The sequence below is a fragment of the Chelmon rostratus genome, chromosome 9, assembly GCF_017976325.1.
Source record: "Chelmon rostratus isolate fCheRos1 chromosome 9, fCheRos1.pri, whole genome shotgun sequence".
NCBI lineage: Eukaryota > Metazoa > Chordata > Actinopteri > Chaetodontiformes > Chaetodontidae > Chelmon > Chelmon rostratus.
Window position 1 is genome coordinate 20,602,859 of NC_055666.1, and position 20,973 is coordinate 20,623,831.

Below are 20,973 nucleotides of genomic sequence, written 5' to 3' on the forward strand. Positions count from 1 at the left end.
TGATCGTGTCATTGATTTTATCATTAATCATTCTCTAAAGACTGATCAAACCAAGCCAGTGGATGCAGCCAGCAGGCCAGCAGCTGCATCCGTCATTGGTGGCCTTCAGCTCTTCAGGGAACTGTTGGCCGGCTTGACATTTTGCTGTAATTGAACTGCATTCTGCCCCCTTGTGGACACGGATCTACAATCAAGAAGGATGAGGTGGTCTGATGGCCATCTAACAAAAAATGATGAGTCATTTCAGAGCTATTTCCCTAAACCCTGCACACAGTAGTAGGATTAATGCGTGCAGATCTTCTCAAACTTGCACAGACACATTCAAAGATGCAAGAGATTAAATGCTATTTTAAATACAATTTTCTCTCAAGCCCTAGATGTGGAGATCAGTCTGTCTTATTACAACTCAAAAGCGTACTGCAGCTCAGTCATATAATGAAGCTAACGTAAAATTCAAGCCAGGAATCTATGAATCATCTGTTTTTTCCCTCTGCACAAAATTAAAACCATCTATCACTCTGCACTGTTTGACTTTCTTCCACTCTGTCACAGCTGAGCAGACAAACAGGAGCGAAATTAAAGAGCGTTAAAGTATTCATCTTTTCAAATTGCTTTTTTAATAGCAGTTGAGGTGGCTGGCGAGGCTACATTAACACTGCAGATGAGGAGGGCTGAGAGATGAGCTCTTCTGTTTGAACAGGCTATCACCATCTCAGTGGTCTCTTGTCTAAATGTGCTAAAGTGAGATAAAATGGCTGCTTGACTCAACATGGCGTGGGCATGTTTCACTGAACTCCAGATAAGCATGTCCCATCCTGTTTTTACAGGAGACTAAACAACATGCTGAGCTGTTTTCATGTTTGTTTTATCTTCATTCATCTAGTGCCGCTGTGGTTATATCCATGTGAAGTCTTTTTCTGGACTATAGCAGCTGAAGAGGTTTAGAAGTGTAACTGAAAGTTATACTGTGTGGAGGAAGGATGATTGAGAAACTGCTCCTCCATGATATAAAAAACCTAATTAAAATGAAAATGATATGTAAAGACCATGACGGATTTATTCCAATTATAAGAACAGTATGTTCAACTGGCAGGCAGAGTAACATAAGCAGCTTTATCCAGGCACTGACTGCCAAATTCAAAATGTATGATCTCTAATCCACCCAGCACCAAGACTCTATAATATAACATAACACAACAAAATATCATATAATATAACATTATATGATATAAAATAATGTAATATAAGATGTTGTTATCAGTTTTTGAAACCCTGTGTATCAATAGTTAGTATCTGTAATTTTGAGCATTTTCATGCACAAACAATATTATTTCCCTCAGAATTCGACTCTCATCTTATATTTGGTGTTTATAGTGTCACAAAAGTGACTTTTGAGCAGATTTGTGGGTTTTAGTCTTGACAAAGGAGTAAATAAATTCCAGAAACTTAACATCAAGAGAAAAAGTAGCATGCAATGAGCAAAAAATTGTCAAAGCTTAAACACCTAGTACCAAAGTTTTTCTGCAAGATTAAATCTTTGTGCCTGAATAAGCAATAGCAATATCATTATTTATTCATTTAAACACTTAAAAGCTATTCTGCTTTATCTGGAGTCTGTGAATGTGTGTGTGTCTGTGTGTGTGTTTTTAAAGGTACCCTGATGACGATATTGTGCAGTGTTTATTTTGGAGCAGGTGCCTTTTTTGCCAGATTAAAATTTTTCCCAAAACATGGCTTTGCAAATGTTTTCTGTGGAAGTAAATCCACTAAACATGTTTATTAGACCTCAAGTATACATGCAATGTGTTTTACTGAGTATGTATATGGAGGCTTTATTTGCTTACAACCAACAACTGTTATCAGTTTTGGTGCACAGAAATACATCAGCCTGTTTTCTCCACACAGTCAGCAGAGCTCAGACAGAGCACAGCCACAAATCTCTTATGTGAAATAACCACAACTGGTTCAACTTGGGCGGAAATATGTGTGTTCGTGAAGGACCTGCATCGTTCACAGTAAGGAGCTGATTGAGAAAGCCTTTGAAGACAGGAGTCAAGGACAGTTAAAGATAATTAGATTTAAAACTACTCAATAAAATGAAGTTCTACAAAGATATTTAAAAAATACAACTGATTGAGCCACCTCAGCTCCTCAGGCAATAATTTTAAAGTCTAGACACCCTAATGGCATATAACACTGGCAATTAGCAGCAATAATATACAATGAGCCGATACAGGCCGTGTTGTAATGGCTGCAGTGACGTCCTTATAATAAAAGACAGTTTAAAGGAAAGTTAGGGACACATTTGGATCTATAAGACTTGGAACCAGAGCCAGACTCACTTCTACAGCCTTAGGATGCCACTAAATCTTAGTTTGACGCACTCCACTCTCCCAGATGGATTTTCTCTGATGATCAGCACGACGACACAAACAGGTGATGACATGCCGTGTGTGTGCGTGTAGCTCTTAGCTCAGCTAAACAGAGTGGCGCTGTCACCACTATAAGCTGATGTGTCACATCTCTAGGGGGCTTTTTCATCACGTGTGATAAAAAAAAAACCTGGCCGAGGCATCTCTGTGGACACGCTGCTCTATTGTGTCACTGTGATATATTATATGGTCACTTCTGCTCTGACAGGACGCCCAGTGAACACCTGCACTCCTGCTGTGGGTGTAACACAGTAAGCAGTCAGGGAATATCTGCATCCATGTGTTTGATGTCACAGTGCATTTTACCTTACAGTACATAGCGGATGATCATGAAGACAGAGGGACGTTGCAACGAAAGGAGAAGTTCTTAATCAAACTGAAGATGTTTTTAGACCAAATGAAGAGCCTGCAGAATCTAAATTTAAGTCCTTGCATACATTTGATATGCATACACTCCTCTATCACCACCTCATTGGTTTATTGTGAATTCAGCACAATTCTTCTGAGCATGTTTAAATAAAGTGTATATAGAAGAGTAAAAAACATACAAGATACAATAATTAACATGCTTATATACATATATCACAAAATTGTACAGTATATGTACAAAGTTCAAATAAGCAGAGTCAACCATGCTAATAGCTTTTGGACTCTGTTGACAAACTGGTTCTTTGAGCTAAATGCTAGCACTCTAAAATGCTCACAATGCTAAGGCCTGTTTTGTATAATGCAAAACTAAACTGCGTGTTAACAAAAATTAACACGGTTGGCTGGTTAAATCAGTTTGGTGTTTTAGCATGCTAACATTTGATAATTAGCACTGAACACAAAGCGCTGAGGCTGATGGGAATGTTGGTGTTTGGTCACAAAACCAAAATATAGGACTTTACATTTTCATTAAATTCATTAAGATTCATTGTGTGAGAACCACGAACATCTGTAGAGAGGCTCATGGCTATAGTCAACAACCAACAATGCTGCTAGCATAGCCTAAAATGGTGTAATGTGATGATGTAACAAGTTTATGCTGTGTGTGTTTGTGTTAACTAAAGTGTGTGTTGAGTGCTGAGCAGGTGTAGGTTTAACTTTAATCATTATTCATGTTTTAAATGAATTACTAGCATGTAGGGAAAGTAAGACTATGGGCTAACTGTGGCAAATCTAATGTAGCTGATGCAGCAGCTGTTAAATAGCCTCACAGCGTCGAGCTGTCGTCTTATCCCAAGAGGGACAAATGTTTGTTTGTTTGATTAAAGCACATGAGGTCAGGCCATTAAAAGTCTTCAGTCAAAGCTTTGGTGAAAACTGTGTAAACTGTGATGAATAATTCAAAGACAACGATCATTTTACTTGAGATTAGCTTGCTAGGTTGCCATGGCAGAAATGCATGTATTATTTACTGGCGGTGTGAGTCTGACTGTAAGGCAGCTTACAGGCTCTCAGTTATTTTAGATCTGTTCAAACAGCGAGGATTAAATAGGGAAGTAATCCATGGAGGACAAATAGTGTGTCTGAGCATGTCCTCCGAATGAGACGCAAGGAGCTACACTGCAGCGTTGTGGACCATGTAATGTGTCAAAGGCTGTGCAATGGAGGGGACGATGCTGACGGCAGGACAGGAGAAGCCACAGAAGCGGGTGAGGTTCCGCGTGGCTTCGGGGAACAGCGGCCGGGTGCTGAAGGAGATGTTCAAGGATGAGGGGCCTTCAGACTCACTGGATTCAGACTGCACCAGCAGCTCTGACGCCGAACGGGCCAGCAGCCCCTCTACAAGTGGAGATGTACAGGGACACCTGTATGGATACCTGGGCTCCGAGCTGGATGACAGCGAGTGTGAGCCTGATGATCTGCTCATGTACGCAGGGGCCACCAAGGACTGGATGTTCACCACCAAGAGGGTCAACATACTCAGTAAAAATGGGACTGTGAGAGGGGTCAAGCACAAAGTCAGCGCAGGTCAGACGCTGTTTGAAAACCTTCCCAATTCCAACAGCGTAAGTATGTCGGGCAGAGTCTAATCTTGTGGTTTATATGATCTGTTTTATAAATTCCCATCATTGCTTGAATATTTATAACAACAGTTCCCATCAGTGTTGTCCTCAAGTCTAGTTACAGGAAGGAGCTACGTGTAGGAGCATGACTGGGATAAAAGCTCACAATAGAAGACAAGGTCACAGAGCAATTAAAGATTAATGATGTATTTCGTTAAGTGTTTCAAGAGAAACTAATCAGGTTAATGAATTCTCTGCACTTCGCTTTCTAGTATCCCTTCACGAAGGAGAAGTGTTTGTTATTCTGAGGTAACTCCTGGCCCCGTGTGCTGATGCACAGGTGATACAGAAGGTCACACTGAAGCAACGATTTCTCTGCATATTAGGCGACCAGGCAGAGTCACTGTAGGCGAGATAGAACTTCTCATCATGATTAAATGAGATGATCCTTCTTTTAGGGTAAAGCTGAATCAGGTTACATTATCACCAATATTTATTTTTTCAACTCAGTCTATACTTTCACCCACAATAACATCCACTAAAACCATAAATCTGACAGAATTTAGATTTTGATGGACCACCTACAATATCTGAAGTTTGCAATTTGCAATTCTCTGTAGAGTAAATTGATTCCCAAACTCTGCTGTGATGCATGTAAGCAAAGGCTGCCTTGAGGGGAGGATGAGCACATTTAAAAATATATAAAAAATCTATGGAACACTTTGGGAAATTCTTGAAAGCTATACAAATAATACATAACTTGTAAAATGGCTAAAACATGCAGTACCGCTTTCCAATGAGGCACCTTTTATAAAGAGATTATAAATCATAATCCCTGAACACACAGTCGCCCAAACACAGGCCGCGGAGGGGGTGTTAGTTACCATATTTGGGATGGAATTTGGTTGAATCCTTACTTCACCTTGACAAACTGTACATCATTAGCACGCACAAAGCCTCACAGTTCTCATGATGTTCAGCATTTCAAGATCCAAGTATGGCTTTTTTTACCATGGAAATGTGTGCTGTGTTCGTGCCTAAGATATTGGTTCAGTAGCATTGTGACTAATTCTGACTTTTTGATAAACTTCAAAGAGTTCCTGTGAAGAAGAGCCAAGGACCATGACTGTATTCAAAACAGTTCAGGAACAGGAACAATCTCTGGGTGCTTTCAGTCATTAATTATGTCAGTTAGTAACGTTGGTGATGTTGATTTATTAAGTACCAGAAAAGTCATTAACTACAACTCATTAGAAAAGAGGTAGCAGACATTACAAAATGTTCCTATAAGTGAACACAAGACAGGAAATCGGTATAAACATTCTACTATGAGTATTGATAGCATTAGCAATGCTACTGTATGTATCAGGGTGACGCTTCACAGGATGATATCTGAAGTACATGCCGAAGTATACTGCTGCTGGGAATCATTTGAATCTTACAGATGAAACAAAAACTAAATCATCTAACAGGAGTTTGACTCCCTCTCAGATGGAGCTATCTCTCGAATTTGGGCGGATAGTGATCTACACCACGAGTTTCCGTGTGGTGAGGACAACCTTTGAGCGCTGCGAGCTGGTCCGGAAGATCTTCCAGAACCACAGGGTGAGGTTTGTGGAGAAGAACATCGCCCTGGACTGCGAGTACGGGAAGGAGTTGGAGGAGCGGTGCAAGCGTGTGGGAGAACCTCCTTCATTACCCGTGGTGTTCATTGATGGACACTACCTTGGGGTCAGTTCTTATTACTCCTTTCCACTGATATCTGATTTCAATATGTTGTATGTCCTCACTGAGTTCATTAAATTCTGGCTTATGGTGTAAAACTTGTTTTGCAGGGTGCAGAGAAAATACTTGGCATGAATGAATCAGGGGAGCTTCAAGATCTTCTGATGAAAATTGAGGTTTGTCTTCACTGTGTTTGCATTAGAAATCACATTATGAATAACTGATGGTGGCCAAATGGGTGATTTTCCTGTGAATCAGCCACTTGCTTTGACACATATCTATGTTTAATTATTCCCGTTTCCTACTAGATTTACTGAACAATGTTTTATGTGCTTTGCAGTACATATAATATTTAAAGCATAAGGTAATTGTAAAGTCATAATAAATTAACGCTTTGTGTCTGTCCACAGTCATTGAGATGAACAGGAGCAGTCATTTCCCCTCACTAGTCATGCCATCAATAAAATATGAGCAAACTGCAGTGTAAAAGAGGCATACACATCAATAAGTGACCATCAATAATGGAGGGCCTGTTATTGATTCTGTTTCCAACACATTTGTTCAAACACACCAACACAGGGCACATCGCGCTGTGGTGCAAACCGAGATTGTGCAAACTAGTTCTGCCTCGCGCTGAGCTGCAGCAACGTCTGCCACACCGACACTGGCCTTTTCTCAGGTCTCGGTTGTAATTTGGAGTTCAGGCCCAATAGAAGTCTTCATAAGCGAATACAAAGCAGTGTTATGACATTTAAGTCATGCATTCCAGTCGCTGCAGGCTATTAAAAAAGTGTGCCGCTCTGAAAGGTCACGCGTACACTAATCAGTCCAGAACTGGCCAACAACATGGCCCTCCCGATTTAAAAAGGAAGAACACTCATTTGCTTTCTTGCTGAGTTAGATAAGTTAAATTAATACCAGTATACCAGTTTCATGTCTGTAGGCTAAATATGAATCTACAGCCAGGAGATGATCAATTCAGCTCTCCATTAAGGCTGAAAACACATGGAAACAACCAGTCGAGCTCTGTTCGAGAAGAAACTTTTGGCGCCTCAAAAGCTCAAAATGAACAGGTTATATCTGCTTTTGTTTAATCTGTGCAAAGCCTGAAGTGTGAAACCGACAAGTTGTGTTTTTTATTGCTGCATTCACACAATGCCAGCAGAATAAGAAAAACAGGAAGACCTTCCATTATTCCAACTTTGGACTGTTCATGCACGTTAACCCCACTGCGAGCGTACGGTCACAAGATTTGATTAGCCTGAATTAGCTACTTCTGTGATGTCACATATTTGGACTAGTTTGCTAACAAGTAAATCAGATACCAACAAACTCCTTTTTAAATCGCTGACTTGATTGTATTAATATTGATACTGGACTTTATGTAAATGTAAGTGACAGCAGTGATGGCTTTGCAGCCATTAGTTGACACTTCTATGCTTCACATAAGGTGTGACTGAGTGAGCATTAGAAGTGCTGGTAGGTGTTTTTTTCCATCTTTGGACAGAGCCAGGCTAGTTGTTTTCCCCTGTTTCCAGTCATTATGTTAAGCTAAGCTAACATGGTAGCAAGTGCTATTGATCTTTGCATCTAACGCAATAAAGAAGCAAAAGAGAGTGTTTCCCATAATGTCAGACTATTAATTAACATTTTAAATTTGCTATTTGTAACAAAGCTTTTTTAAAACCCTGAACCTCCAGAAATGTCCCACGGGAAGACAATTAAAACCAGTTGTTTTGTGCATGTAATGTAGATATTTTAGCTGTCAGTATTTAATGTTGGACATCTTATCTGAATCCATTTTTCTAGAGGGTGCAGCATCCCCAGACGTGCCAGACCTGTGGGGGCTTTGCCTTCATCCCGTGCCCAATGTGCCATGGCAGCAAGATGTCCGTGTTTCGCAACTGCTTCACGGATTCCTTCAAAGCCCTCAAGTGCACTTCCTGCAATGAGAACGGCCTGCAGCCATGTGTGAGCTGCAGCCAGTGAGGATGTTAAGTGCCTGACCCAGCATCCTCACTTCCTTCTCCGGGACCTTTCGCAGGAGCTTCAACTGGACTGCAACACAGGCAGTAATACGAAACGCAGCAGGACTCTTCTTCCATGGCCATTGTTTGTGAAAACTAAATGAATTTGTAATAAAATCTGTGAATTTGTGGCTCTGGTGTTGTTGGTGTGGTAAATCTCTATGTAGTTCAAGATAAGAATGATGCAACTGTGTTCATTCTTTTTGAGCCAAAGCAAACAACAGCAGGCCTTTCATTGCACAATTCTCATTTAAGGTTTCTGTCTGGGTCTGTACACGCATCACGAACTAGTATATTCACCCCTGGTAAACTTAAGATTGTTATTTAATTAGTGAGGAGGCTCCTTCATTAACAATCCTCCCATAACTAATCCCATATCAGACAGAGTTAATGGAGACACAGGACAGACAGGGAAAGTCAAGGACTCAGTGAGCAGCCAGTAGAGGGCATGAAACTGGACCTTTGGGCGCAGTGGAGCACCAAACATCATTCAAACCTAAATAATAATTTTAAAATGTAGTGTACACTCAGCTGCCAGTTTATTGGGTACACCTAGCTAAAACTAAACCAATTCAGTCTAATGCAACATTTGTGCAACAAATGAGGGCAGCAGGGGCCAAAGGTCAGAGAAAGGAGCTTGTGAATGGAAGATTGTCGGTTCCAGCAGGATAAATCTGGGAGGAGAAACTCAAAGGCAGCACTTGCCCCTCCCTCATCACCAGCACTGAGGTGCCCTTGAGCAAGGCCCCGAGCACCAGCTGCTCGGTGGAGCTGCTCAGCGGCCGACAGACCAGACTGTGGTTGAACTGAGCAGCTTCCGGGTGTGAATGTGATCATAGAGTTCCTAAAAAAGAAGTGAATAAATCCTACCACTGCGTTGAACATTCTAATGTTCATGAAGAGAGGTCTTATTGCAGGACTGTTATGCTAGGCTGTGTTAGTTTTAGCTAGACATACCTAATAAACTGGAAACTGTATGTACATAGGAAAGTGTGGCAAACACACACGGAAAATCAAAGAAATCCAGGGACTCAAACAAATTTCAGACTCTTTAATAGAACATTATAGATTTCTGGTCTACATTAGAGCTGAGACGATTAGTTTATCGAGTAATCGTTTAAGCCATTTTTTTTTTAGCTTCTCAGTCGTGAGGATTTTCTGATTTAGTTGTTTCATTGTGACAGTAAACTGAATGTCTAAAGGTTTTGGACTGTTGGACGACACATTTGAAGATGTCACATTTTATAGACCAAAACGATTAATCGAGGTTAACCGATATTTAAAATAATTGTTTGTGGCAGTTGTAGCACATAATCACCAGCGGCATACAAACATAATCCTCAAACAGTTTGTGCCTCTCATAATTGTTACTTGAAAAATGGTTTTAAAATGTTTTATTGTGCAGCAAATTGAATATTTTCTCCTACAGATGGTTAGAAGAGCATTTATTTTGATTTAATTTTTTATTTCTGGTAAATGGGACGTTCAGCTCTGGCTTAAATGTAATGGTAATACAGGAGATGCACAAAAAAAGTTGATCCAAGCAGCAAGATGCAATGTTACTAACTGGTTTAATAATGTATCGGCTGCAAAGGGATTTAGGTTTGCATTGAATAATTCAACCCAAGGAGAACTTCATGTGTCCCAGTTGCCTTTAACCTTAAAAAAGGACCATGCATTCAAGTTTTTGACCACATCAGCACGAAAATTGAAAGACAAGGCTCTCTGGGGGCAACAAACCATGCGGGATCACACGCAACCCTCGTCGTATTGTGCTTTTAACGGATGATGTCATTTATTGGCTGCCATCCACGGGGTCAGGGAAACGCAGCGGCCGAGCAGCTCAGCTCTCTATGCTGTCATAGCCCTGTACAATGCTGCTTGAACATGATTAGACAAGGCAGCACTGTAAAGAGGCTAAAAGCGTAGAGCAGGGTGATGATGATGATGATGCCGATCATCCGCCATGAAGACATCTCCTGCCCTCTCACTTTGGGATGCTCCTGCACCTGTGATTGAAACAGCAACCAAATCGATTATTTAGAAAGAACAAAAAAAAAAAAAAAAAGAAAGAAAGAAAAAAGAAAAAATCAGGGAACACTAACGGTGCGTAACGCAAACAGAGGGTTAACGAGGTTGCGTTTTCTGCATGGACAATGGGAGGTGATTGCAGGCTGCACAAAATCTCGTTTCTTTAATTCAATTCCGCACCGAAGAGTAATGGGGTTTGGGATTTTGTAACCGCAGGCTTGTGGTGATGAAGGGGAGGTTGCATGAAAATCTGAGACCCCAACTGTGCAGGTTTACTGCGCCCCCATCTGTGGGCTGCTGGAGACGAAAATGTTGGAGATAAAAAAAGAGGATGCATCGAAAATTGGTACAAAAACATACCGATTTTTGAAAGCCGCTTGCAGAATAAAGCAGTTAATGATAGTAACGATGGGATGTGCAGAAGGCTGAGGAATGATGTGTTTGGTGAAAGGCGCGTCTCGACGCACGTTTCCTTTCCAATAATGAGCCAAATCAGCCCGAGGATCTGCTGCTTATTCGCTTAATCAACGCGCACAAGCGACCCTTTCCTCCTCTGAGGAGGGGAGACATGAAAGGAAACACGATGGGCAGTGGCACGGGCACAACTGACTTGGGAATGATATGACGAGACATGACACTTATGCGCGCAACACCCAACATGTTAAGACAACATTGAATGGTCAAAAACCTGCAATGGAGTTTGTCCGCATTGTCTCCGCTCTCCGGGCTCGGCGAAACATTATTTCAGTCGAGTAGTCTAGCGTGGTCCAGCCGCGACGCTGTGCGTAATGTTTTGAATGGTCGGTCAATGCGCAGACTGGTTCGAAATGACTGTTTTTATTGACGTCAGCGTACAGGCTAGTGCTCCCCCCTCTCTCTCATCCCTACAACTGCACCATCTAATGGACTTGGGTTTACATTCCAGTCAACCATCTACGCTTTAAACAGGAAACGGGTCTCCAATCCAAACACAACGGCTCGGAAATGCACTTTACTGTTCCAGATGCATCCAGTGGTGCTTTTCCCAAAACCTACAAGGGTCACTCATTGGGGTTACTACCCAGGCAGGACGCTCGGAGCTCCTACAAGACCCTCCACATCTTGAGAAGCTGAGGCCAGGGAGTAATATCCTCCATGTGAATCACATACTGTACACTGCAAAAAAAGAAAAAAGAAAAAAAAAGACAAAGAAATCCAACCACATGACAAAAAAGGAAAGCAAAATAATTTAATAAATTATTTCAAATTTATTCCAACTCCTTCAGCAGTGCCAACATAGTTTATAACCAAAGGGAAAATATTACACTATTAACACCTTCAAAAATATATAACCATCCACCCTACACAAAGATGAAATGACTCCGGCCCACCTCCTCAAGCAGAACAAGATGTTAAGCAGGCAGGTGTGTCCTATGCTGCAGCTGTGACGGTAAATGCTGAGTGAACAGTCACTGCATGTTTTTTTAGAGATTATTCAGCAGAAACACTGAGTAGGAGATTACTGAGCAGATCATTCGGTACACATACTGTACAGGTGACTGATTTAAACAATGACATTTTCACAATGACTGTCTGCGGAGCTCAACACTTGATGGAACCTGGCTGATTCGAGGCTGGTCCATTCGTTTGGTGCATTTTGTCTTCTTAGACCACGCATTTACACTGGGTGGAACAGGAGCAATGACACTGGCATCCCTCCTGCACTTCATCTTTGGAACAGTCAGTCATCTGCTGATCAGCTGCCAAACTCATTAGACAAAGTTACTGAACGTCAAATGTGGAGAGCATCAAAGTTCAAAGAGAGAAATGAAGTGAAAGAGAGATGCCACTGCCGGTTATGTAATTTCTGGTCTTGTAAAGATTAGCCACTAGTTCCAGCCGCTCATTAAGTGCTACTATATTTAACATCAATTCACTCCTCAACTCTATCATACAAATCAAATCAAAAGTCTGAGTAACACTTTTAATCTGCATATTTACCTGTTATAGCAATAAAATCTATTAATCATAAATTCTGTCTTCAATAGACAACCTGCAGCAGTGTCGTGCCACCTTCAGTTTCTCAGCTTTTGCATTAAAAGAAAAAAAAAAATCTAACATTGTCTAGCAATTAAATAAGTCTTGTTTGAATATGTAGCTCTGGGGTTATCTTTGTACTAATGAAGGAAACACTATCAACGTGGTTCAAGCATAACATTGAGGTACAAGTCTAGTAAATGATACTGGTCCTGTCCGTGATTTTGTTTTTGAAGCAGTCATGATTTCAAACCAATGAAAACACATTCAAGGAGGAATGTGACTTCAAGCCGACAACCATAAGACTAAACTGTCATAGCTGTGTGTGTGTGTGTGTGTGTGTGACCTGCAGCAGAGATTCAAATTTCTCTTAAAATTCAAGGCGACTAACGACTTTCGTCTTTCACCAGAAACACACACACTCGAATGTGAAAGTGGATCTCTGGCAGGCTGAATTCTCAGCATGGCTAACTGAAGCTCAAGCAACACAAAGAAAGCATGATCACTGCCCAAAGGTTGTGGACTATTCTACAGTAAGACTTGTTGACTTGTGCAGAGACGGAGGTTTGTGTTGCAGTGGTCAGGATGAGAGGCAGATTGTGGAGGCAGGCTTGGCCCTTTCACGTTTTCCTCTTGCAGGTTCTTCTTGTTAGAGACGGATGTTCCCTCAGCAGAGACCCGTCAGGTATTATAGTATCTCCAAGTCAACATGACGAACCTCTGGGTTACGTTGCTACAGAGGAACAAAAGAGGGTTACATTCAAATCTGTCCTGCAAAACTGCCTTTGCTATACAGATCAATACTGATAAATAAACTTAGGAAATTAGCCCTGAAATGGTAAAGAAGGGAGTCTGTAGGTTTACTGTAGCATTAGCCAGACAACGATTTGGACAAGTTTAATGTTTTAGTACCTTGAGTTCTTTCTCCAAGCGGTCCACCTCAGCTCCCAGGGTGTCAATGATGTTCTCCCCGTGTTTCAGCATGAAGTTCTCCAGCTCCTCGGGGGTCTTCACCTGCTGAATGTCCTGCAGAGAGAAACAAGCATGCACTTAACTATGTTAGTACACAAGCAGGTGAAGCATGCTGGATACAGCAAAAGCAGCATATTTCTGTTGTTTATCAAGCACAAACAACAGAAATCCAGATTCCTCTTGCAAGAAAAATCACTTTTTCTTTGTTCAGATTAAAACAAGAACAGATTAAAATTTAAACCTCTGCACACAACGAGATAATGAGGAGACTGCCCCGATGTTTTAAATCTGAATGGTATTTTATTATTAATTTTTAATAATGATTATACTGTACTATAATGTGGCTGCTTGAATAAGTAAAATACCAATGCGTCTTCCAATGCCAACTAGCAAAGGAAACTGAGAAATGCCTGAGCATCACTGAGGTGACTTTTTCATACCTTAAATGCCCCAATAACCAGTTACCTGCTGTGTGCAGAGGGCTATTATGTTAAAAAGTGCTTCTACCAATCAAGAGGTACATAAAAATTTATAATCAGGAAAATGACAACATTTTGTTCTTTTACACCTCATAACTTTGACGATGGCATCAACACGAAAAATAAAAATGCCCTTTCATGACAACCATCTGTTTTAATGGTTCTGTGATTTGTTCCATGTATCTGTCCTTGGCGATGATTTGTTAACAACAAACACAGTAAGAAAGATTCTTAAATGAGTTCAACTGCTCATAGAAGAAATGTGTATTACCTACCGTTCATCACAGCAATAAAAAGCAGAGAATGGTGAAAATTTAAAGTACAAATTAACTTACGTTGAGGATTTGGTCAATGTCTTGTTTTTCCAGATAAGACCGTGTCACCACTCGGCCATCAAAGTCAACTTCAGCCTTGAAGCGTACTTTACTCAGTCCCATATCCGTGGCCTTCACATCGTGGATGGCCCTGCTCATAATAACATGAAACATATCAGGAAGACTTCAGGTTAGGCAGGAACACACTGTTACTGGATACTACACACAACACACAATTGTAATGTAATGTGAAAACTGTCTTAAGAATGTGTTAGAAGACCCAGTTCATGTTTTACAGGCGGGGAGGTGCGTGTCTCTGCTCGTTTGCTGACCTTACAGCAGGGTCGTTCTCCAGGAACTCCGTAAGCTTCTGTACACGTTCGGCCTGTATGGAGCGTCCCAGCAGGGCCTCTGTGTTAGTGTAGATGAGGAAGGCTGAGACAGTGCCCAGCAAAGTGCCCACACCAAGAGAACCTAAACTGTCATAGTACGGGCTACCTGGGAAAGGACAGGTGAAAAGAGACAAGAAATTGAAAGAAAAACTTTAGAAAACTGGGTCATTGTAAACAATGAAATTAAAGACCAAAGTACAAGAACAAGAGAAAGATTGTCCTGAGAGTAATTAAGCATAGCAATAAATGAGTAATAAATCATTACTCATTAATTGCATGACTTGGGACAACAGAACAGATGGAAACTGTTTTCCCTGCTGGTGATGTATGGGAGCGTGCGAACAACGTCTCCATGTGTCTTTGTTTACCTGTGAGTGAGGTGAGCCCCATGCAGCCAGAAGCCAGGATGACTCCTAATACAGCAGCAGCATCCTCCAGCAGCACTACGTTAGTGCTGGGGTCTCGACTCTGCATTACTGAACACACAAAACAACATAAGGCCTTGTTTAATACCTGAATTTTCAAGTCCACATTATCGAATTCACACCAGTTTGGGATTTAGCCACACTACATTTATATTTGCTGTCAGAGATGTGTCTTTGGCTCCCTGCTGGCTGCCTGATTTCCTACTTTTCTCCACAATATGCAAATCAACTTGACCTGAACGACACTGTGAAAATGCACCTGGTTTCATTTCACAGTTTATGTGGCTTGAAGAAACATTTAGATTTACACTTGGTCATTCTGTGTCACAAAACACAGTCATAGATGATTTCAGCACATTCAATTCATTCAGAATTAAATTTCACATGCAGTTTTATGTCAATACGGGCAATAAACTGCAATCTCATCCCTACAGATTCACGGTAATTCCAAGTGTAAACGGTGTCCAGGGCACTCCTGTTCACAAAGAATTTACATCAAATAAAGTTTTCAGTTGTACAGACCATATTCATAAAAAGAAAGTCCATTCTGGCGGGCGCTCTTCTTTATCTCATTGATGGCTACTAGTAACGTGGCTGAGAAAAGAAACATAGAAAGACATGTTTCAGGAAAAAAATGCACAGTTTATGTCGAAATATCAGCAAAGATCTACAACTTCAGTTTATAACTTACCTCCTTCAGACACCAGAGAGCCCGCCAAAATACAGTAAGCCTGCAACACAGAGACGTGACACATTGGATCCCTACTATCCTTTATGTACTTTGTATTACAGACAAAAGTCAACATTGACACTCACCCATAACAACGATTCAATGGGTTCTGGGTGTAGCAATCCCATGATGCCATGGTACCAGGAGAGACCTGCTCCCATCATAAAAATGCCCACTCCACTGATGAGGGAGGCAATGTAGCGCATGTTGGAGAAGCCATACCTGAAAAAGAGACAGGGTTTTGATCATAGCTGACAAAAATAGGACTGGTTCTGACACTACAACAACATTTAGGGCATTATTATTTTGTAAAGGATACACACATCTAACCTCTGGTGAATGATGATTACAAAAGATGAACGGTTACTTCTTCAAATTTCTAAATCTGTACCTATAGATGTCTGTTAATAGACATTGTGGAAGCAATACATTGTATGTGGTTTATGTATTTTTACTGATTTTATTATCAATGTCACTGTAACTGATAATTTAAGAATTCTAAGATATGGTCGCTAAAAGGAGGATTTGTTATTTAATGACAAGCCCAATTCCAAAAAAGTTGGGAAGTTTTTTGCAATCAGGGCTGTACATGATTTTCAGTACATGAACTAAATGTGCTGCTCTGCAAGATGAAAATCCTCCTCTTTAGTGTTACAATGACCTATTTTTCTTTGGGGACTGCTCACATTCCTCTCATCATCTTCTTTCTTTAACAGCATAGTAAACAGTACGGCTGCTTACGGGTGGCCAGCATCAGGGTTGCGGACAGACTGGCTGATCCCCACGGCGAGCAGAAGCTGGTTGCAGGTGTCGGCCAGAGAGTGGATGGCCTCGGAGAACATGCTAGCTGATCCAGTGTAGACCCAAGCCAGGAGCTTGAAGAAGAAATTCAGCCCATTGCTGAGGACAGAGAAAACAAGTACATGAAGAACTTGTAGGGCAATGAAACATACTGTAATTTAATGGTTAAGAGGCGCTCTGACTCAGGAGGTCTACAGATTTAAAAACTAGCTTATACTGGAGATTAAAACATAGCTCAATGACAACGTGAACGTTAAATGTAGACAAACAAATATGGCTGCAGGCTAAAGTTAAACTGAATTACATCATAGGACAACTCCCATGTTCCATTACTCAACTATTTTCTGTTTGTATAGTGTTTCAGCTTTTCTGTTATGATGCTCATGAATCACAGCTTGGATTGAGTTCTAATTGAGTCCTGTGAGTCTTGTGCATGTGCATATGCAGTGAGGGAAACGTTTAGCTGTTCATGTGACTGCACATGTCCTCTAACACAATCATCCTAATCCAATAGGCAAAAGGACCTCATGTGAGCCATGGTCCCATGCTGTTTCCAATACAAATCTTCACGTCTTTTGGATCATTACTTGGGAGTGTCAAAACACTACAGCGCAGGTTATTTCTTCAGAACAAAATATCTCAAGTGACAGTAGTTCTGCTGTCCACATGTAGTCCGTATCTGTTTTTATGTTGTGCAGCATCCAGTTTAGTTCGGTTTCCCCAAATGTTACACTCTGAAACTTATCTGACATACTGTATCAAATAACCCTGCTGAGCTGAGCTGCTGAAAAGACTTGTTGTTTCCTCTCTAATCCAATATCTCCCACTGTGTGTGCAACAGCTCAGGGAAATCACCGAGTGCAGAAAGACTTCACAGAATTCAGAAAGAAGACTGGTGAGGGTTGTGAAAACTTACATGCAAACAGCAACCATGACCACTTTCCCAGGCCCTTGTAGAAATGTTGTCCTCTTGCCTGATCGAGGCTTTGTGAACCAAAGAAAGAGAAATTTCAAAGGCGCATAGTATTTGGAATATGTAGTCTGCAATGTGCTCAAGTCAGCATTTAAAAATTGTGTTAAACTGATACAGTTAAGTTATACAATCCAGCAGTATATAGAATATACCATGACATACCAGAGATGTGAATAACAGTACAGTCATTGAAATAACATTCACACCCTACAGTACAGAGGGGGTGTTGCATGAATGACAACAAATAATGACATTGTCATATAGAAGCAGTGACCTCAGTAACAGAGACAAAGGTCACACAAGTACACCACTGGGTGTTATTAGGGCAGTTTGGACAGGGTGACAGGCATGTCCACATTACTTCCTCTCTCACAGAGGAAACATGATTTGGAAAATTGATTATATTGTTAAACAACTCACTCAAACAAACTCACCTTAGTGTTTCCCCAAAAGTCTTTGTATTCCTTCAACAATTGCTGATTCCGAAAAATATCTGAAGGAGAGAAAACAAGAGATAAAAATAAAACAATGAGTCAACAGTTCACAGACCAAAAATTGAATAACGGCTATATAAAGCTACAGCTATCATCCAGTTAGCATATCTTAGCATAAAGAACAGAAATGGGGAAACAGCTGGCCTGCTTCTGTTTGAAGGTAAGGGAATCTGCATACCGGCAATCAACAAGTTAGACCTTGTTTGTTAAATTCGTAGAAAAACCAAAGTGTAAAAAAGCTAAGCTAACCAGCTGCCCACTGTAGCTTCCTATCTTATACCTTCTTAGACCTTCTCAGCAAACACTTTGCCAGAAACTGAAAAAATAATTTTCCCCCAAAATGTTGAACTTTCATCTTAAGACAAAATCTTAAGTATTATTACATGTTCACAAAGACGCGCAGTACATTCAGACAAGGAAAAATATTTACTTACTCTCTTGGTACTCTCTTTCCACCTCTTTCCTAAGATTTCTCTCTCGGGCAAGAGCTTCATGGCTTCCCCATACGTCTATTGCTCTAATAGTCACAGGGAAGAATAAACTGATCAACAAAAGTTGGAGAACATCAATCAATGAAAATTGGTGGTTTGAGCAGTAATTTGTCGAGGAACATAACATGATGTGCATCTCTTGAGGTGTAAAACAAAAGGACTAACTTGGCTTCAACATCTGACCGCAAAAAGACTGTGAAAGCCTCTGTGTCATCATGGGGGCTGCGTCTTCTGATCTTTCGAAGCTGTTCCAGATCGCTGTGAGTGCATAAATGAGAAAAAGATTTAGGAACGTCTGTGTCACACGATCTTAGGCTGTTTTATAATCAGCTAATTACAACAGCATGTTTACATATTAACTCAAAGAAATGTGTGTTGTGGTCCGCCAGCATCTCAGCTAGTACTGGACATGGTTACACTGAACAGTTGAATAAACATTCAATATCATTAGTTTAGGTTTTCAGTGATGACATGTGGTTTAATGTTGCTGTATATATTGAATAAACATAACAAAGTGATTTCCCGGAACAGAAGTTACCTTGGTTTGAGGCAGAACTCATTCATGGCTCTGACTGCAGTGATAAAATTGTTCTGAGTGTACTTGGGTCCATATTCCCTTTTCTTCAGGACTGCTCGAACTACACATTACAACAGTGGGAAATTATTATACAAGGTTTTGATCTGTGTTCATTCTTCCCATTCTTTTGCAAGCCACCAAATCCCACCCACATTCTGAAGGTACTAAAATATTAGGTAAATGAAGAGTCTTATCTAAAGTCTGTTTCATGGGAAGCATGCACAGATGTTGTTCATTACCTTTTACTTGAATTGTCTCAGCTTTGGTCAGCCCCAAAGGTGTTGACCCTAAGAGAGATAATATTTAAATTTAATCAGAGATGTAAACCAAAGTGAAATTCTTCTCAGAGACTGAATTCCCAGCAGTGCTGGTAAGTTGAGATGTTGAGGAAATAGTCCTCCACTACTTCCCAGTGCTTTTGTTGACAGGGTACATAGTAAGACAGCTGTTTTAGCAGGGTAAAATTAGTCAACAATAATACAGAAAACACAGTGCCAAACATAGTGCCAAGAACACACAGACATCAAACACAATTTTGTCACCTGGTGAAGCTGGGGTGGCTTTCGCAGCAGCAGACAAAACCTTTTCTGCTGATGGAGCATCACCTGCTGCTGATGTTGGAGGACCATCTTTACTGTTGCCAGAGGTAGAGTAGTACTGCACATTGCCCAGGCCTGGAGAAGCAACACGGCAGTCTGGAAGGCTGAACCACAAGCTATGCATGCCTCCACTCTGCCAACCTGCGCAACAGAATGTGTGACACTAGCTTACTTCTTCTGTTGTTCTGCACAGCAAACCAACACTACAATTCAATAGATGGCAGAGTAGTAAGAACCATAAAGCACAGCAGCCGTAGCTAACGCTTAATAACACTAGACTCCTCACCGTGGCATAGTTGGGGGAACCTCGGGGACCGCTGTGACAGAGGCGCCCTGTGCTGCAAGGAGACCCTGCAGAAGACATGCCATGGTCTGTGGGCCAGGCTGTTGAACATCCTCGCTATAGAGGGGCTCAGGACCGGAGTGCAGGAACTTGCTGTGCGTAGCCACAAAAAGCTCGGTCACTCTTATGTTGTCCGTTTGTCAATATAACCAAGTACCGATTAACGCCAGGACACAGTCTCTCAAGACGGTTACATCCAACAGGAACGTTATGATGGCAATTAACAAACTGAACACAGGTGACATTTGTGTCTAACTGAAATGGCTGTCATTGATAATCACTTGGCTAGTCAACTAATGCCTTTGCCGGCCGGCTAACGCTCAAACGCTGCTACAGTGTGCGGCTATGGAGTCATAAACTTGGCTAACCTAGCTAGCTAGCTAGCTAGCAGTAAGCTAACATCGTTATCCGCCGTAAGTAACAAGTGCTGTATAGCATTTTAATTTACTCAAAAATAACTGCAAGTGACATATGAGCACAGAAAATGTTATTCAGAAAGCCAATACCTTTTTACGGCGATGTTTGTTCTGCATAATCTGTTTCCATTTTGAGAATCTATGGCCAAACTGATGGTAACGCCACTGTGGGCGTACGGTTAATGCTACAAACACACACACACGTGACCTGTGACACAGACGTGACGTTGATGGTCTTCTCGTGAGAGCGTTGTCAATTCCAATGTATATCAACTTGTATCGCGATATTCATTAAGCCGCTGTGCAAACAAGGTCATATGTTTCGAGTTTTCTTCATGCCACTGTTTGCATCAAACTATATCATGTATAGTTAAAGAGAAAGGTTATTATAGGGACACAAGCAAGAGAATGTATAATCTAATAAAAAATCTACCAGTGGAAGATCGTTTTCAGGTAAAACTGGTAATACCATAAAATAATAATCTATTACATGAGTCTTACATTATACATTTGACTGTAGTAAGTATATAGGTACTGTCAGCACATTAAGTATTAAATGAAAAAATACAAATTTTGCTGCAAAGCGGTCCTTGTCAGGGTATTTATATAATGTATATATATTTTATAAATGCATTATTATTGATTTATTAACGCATACACAAGATTTTATTGTTGTGTAAATGGTTAAAACTGAGACAATTTGTATTCCCCTACATCTTTTTGGAAAGTTTAATCTATAATAATG

The 20,973-nt window shown here is 40.8% G+C and overlaps 2 protein-coding genes across 2 annotated transcripts; one reads left to right on the top strand and one right to left on the bottom strand.

The window, feature by feature from the left end:
* Positions 1-4,021: 4,021 nt before the first annotated feature.
* grxcr1a (glutaredoxin and cysteine rich domain containing 1 a) lies at positions 4,022-8,137 on the top strand. Its single transcript, XM_041944676.1, has 4 exons — positions 4,022-4,426; positions 5,915-6,154; positions 6,259-6,324; positions 7,958-8,137. The coding sequence occupies exons 1-4, from the start codon at positions 4,022-4,024 to the stop codon at positions 8,135-8,137; spliced, it is 891 nt and encodes a 296-aa protein (XP_041800610.1).
* Positions 8,138-11,420: 3,283 nt separating this feature from the next.
* Positions 11,421-20,413, bottom strand: slc30a9 (solute carrier family 30 member 9). The gene is made up of 18 exons (XM_041944042.1): positions 20,319-20,413; positions 19,756-19,905; positions 19,413-19,610; positions 19,110-19,157; positions 18,832-18,931; positions 18,459-18,551; positions 18,237-18,319; positions 17,743-17,801; positions 17,252-17,319; positions 16,276-16,434; positions 15,621-15,756; positions 15,496-15,535; positions 15,327-15,398; positions 14,748-14,855; positions 14,320-14,485; positions 14,009-14,138; positions 13,135-13,248; positions 11,421-12,955 (listed from the first exon to the last, which is right to left on the bottom strand). The coding sequence occupies exons 2-18, from the start codon at positions 19,862-19,864 to the stop codon at positions 12,911-12,913; spliced, it is 1,728 nt and encodes a 575-aa protein (XP_041799976.1). The 5' UTR covers positions 19,865-19,905; positions 20,319-20,413; the 3' UTR covers positions 11,421-12,910.
* Positions 20,414-20,973: the final 560 nt, after the last annotated feature.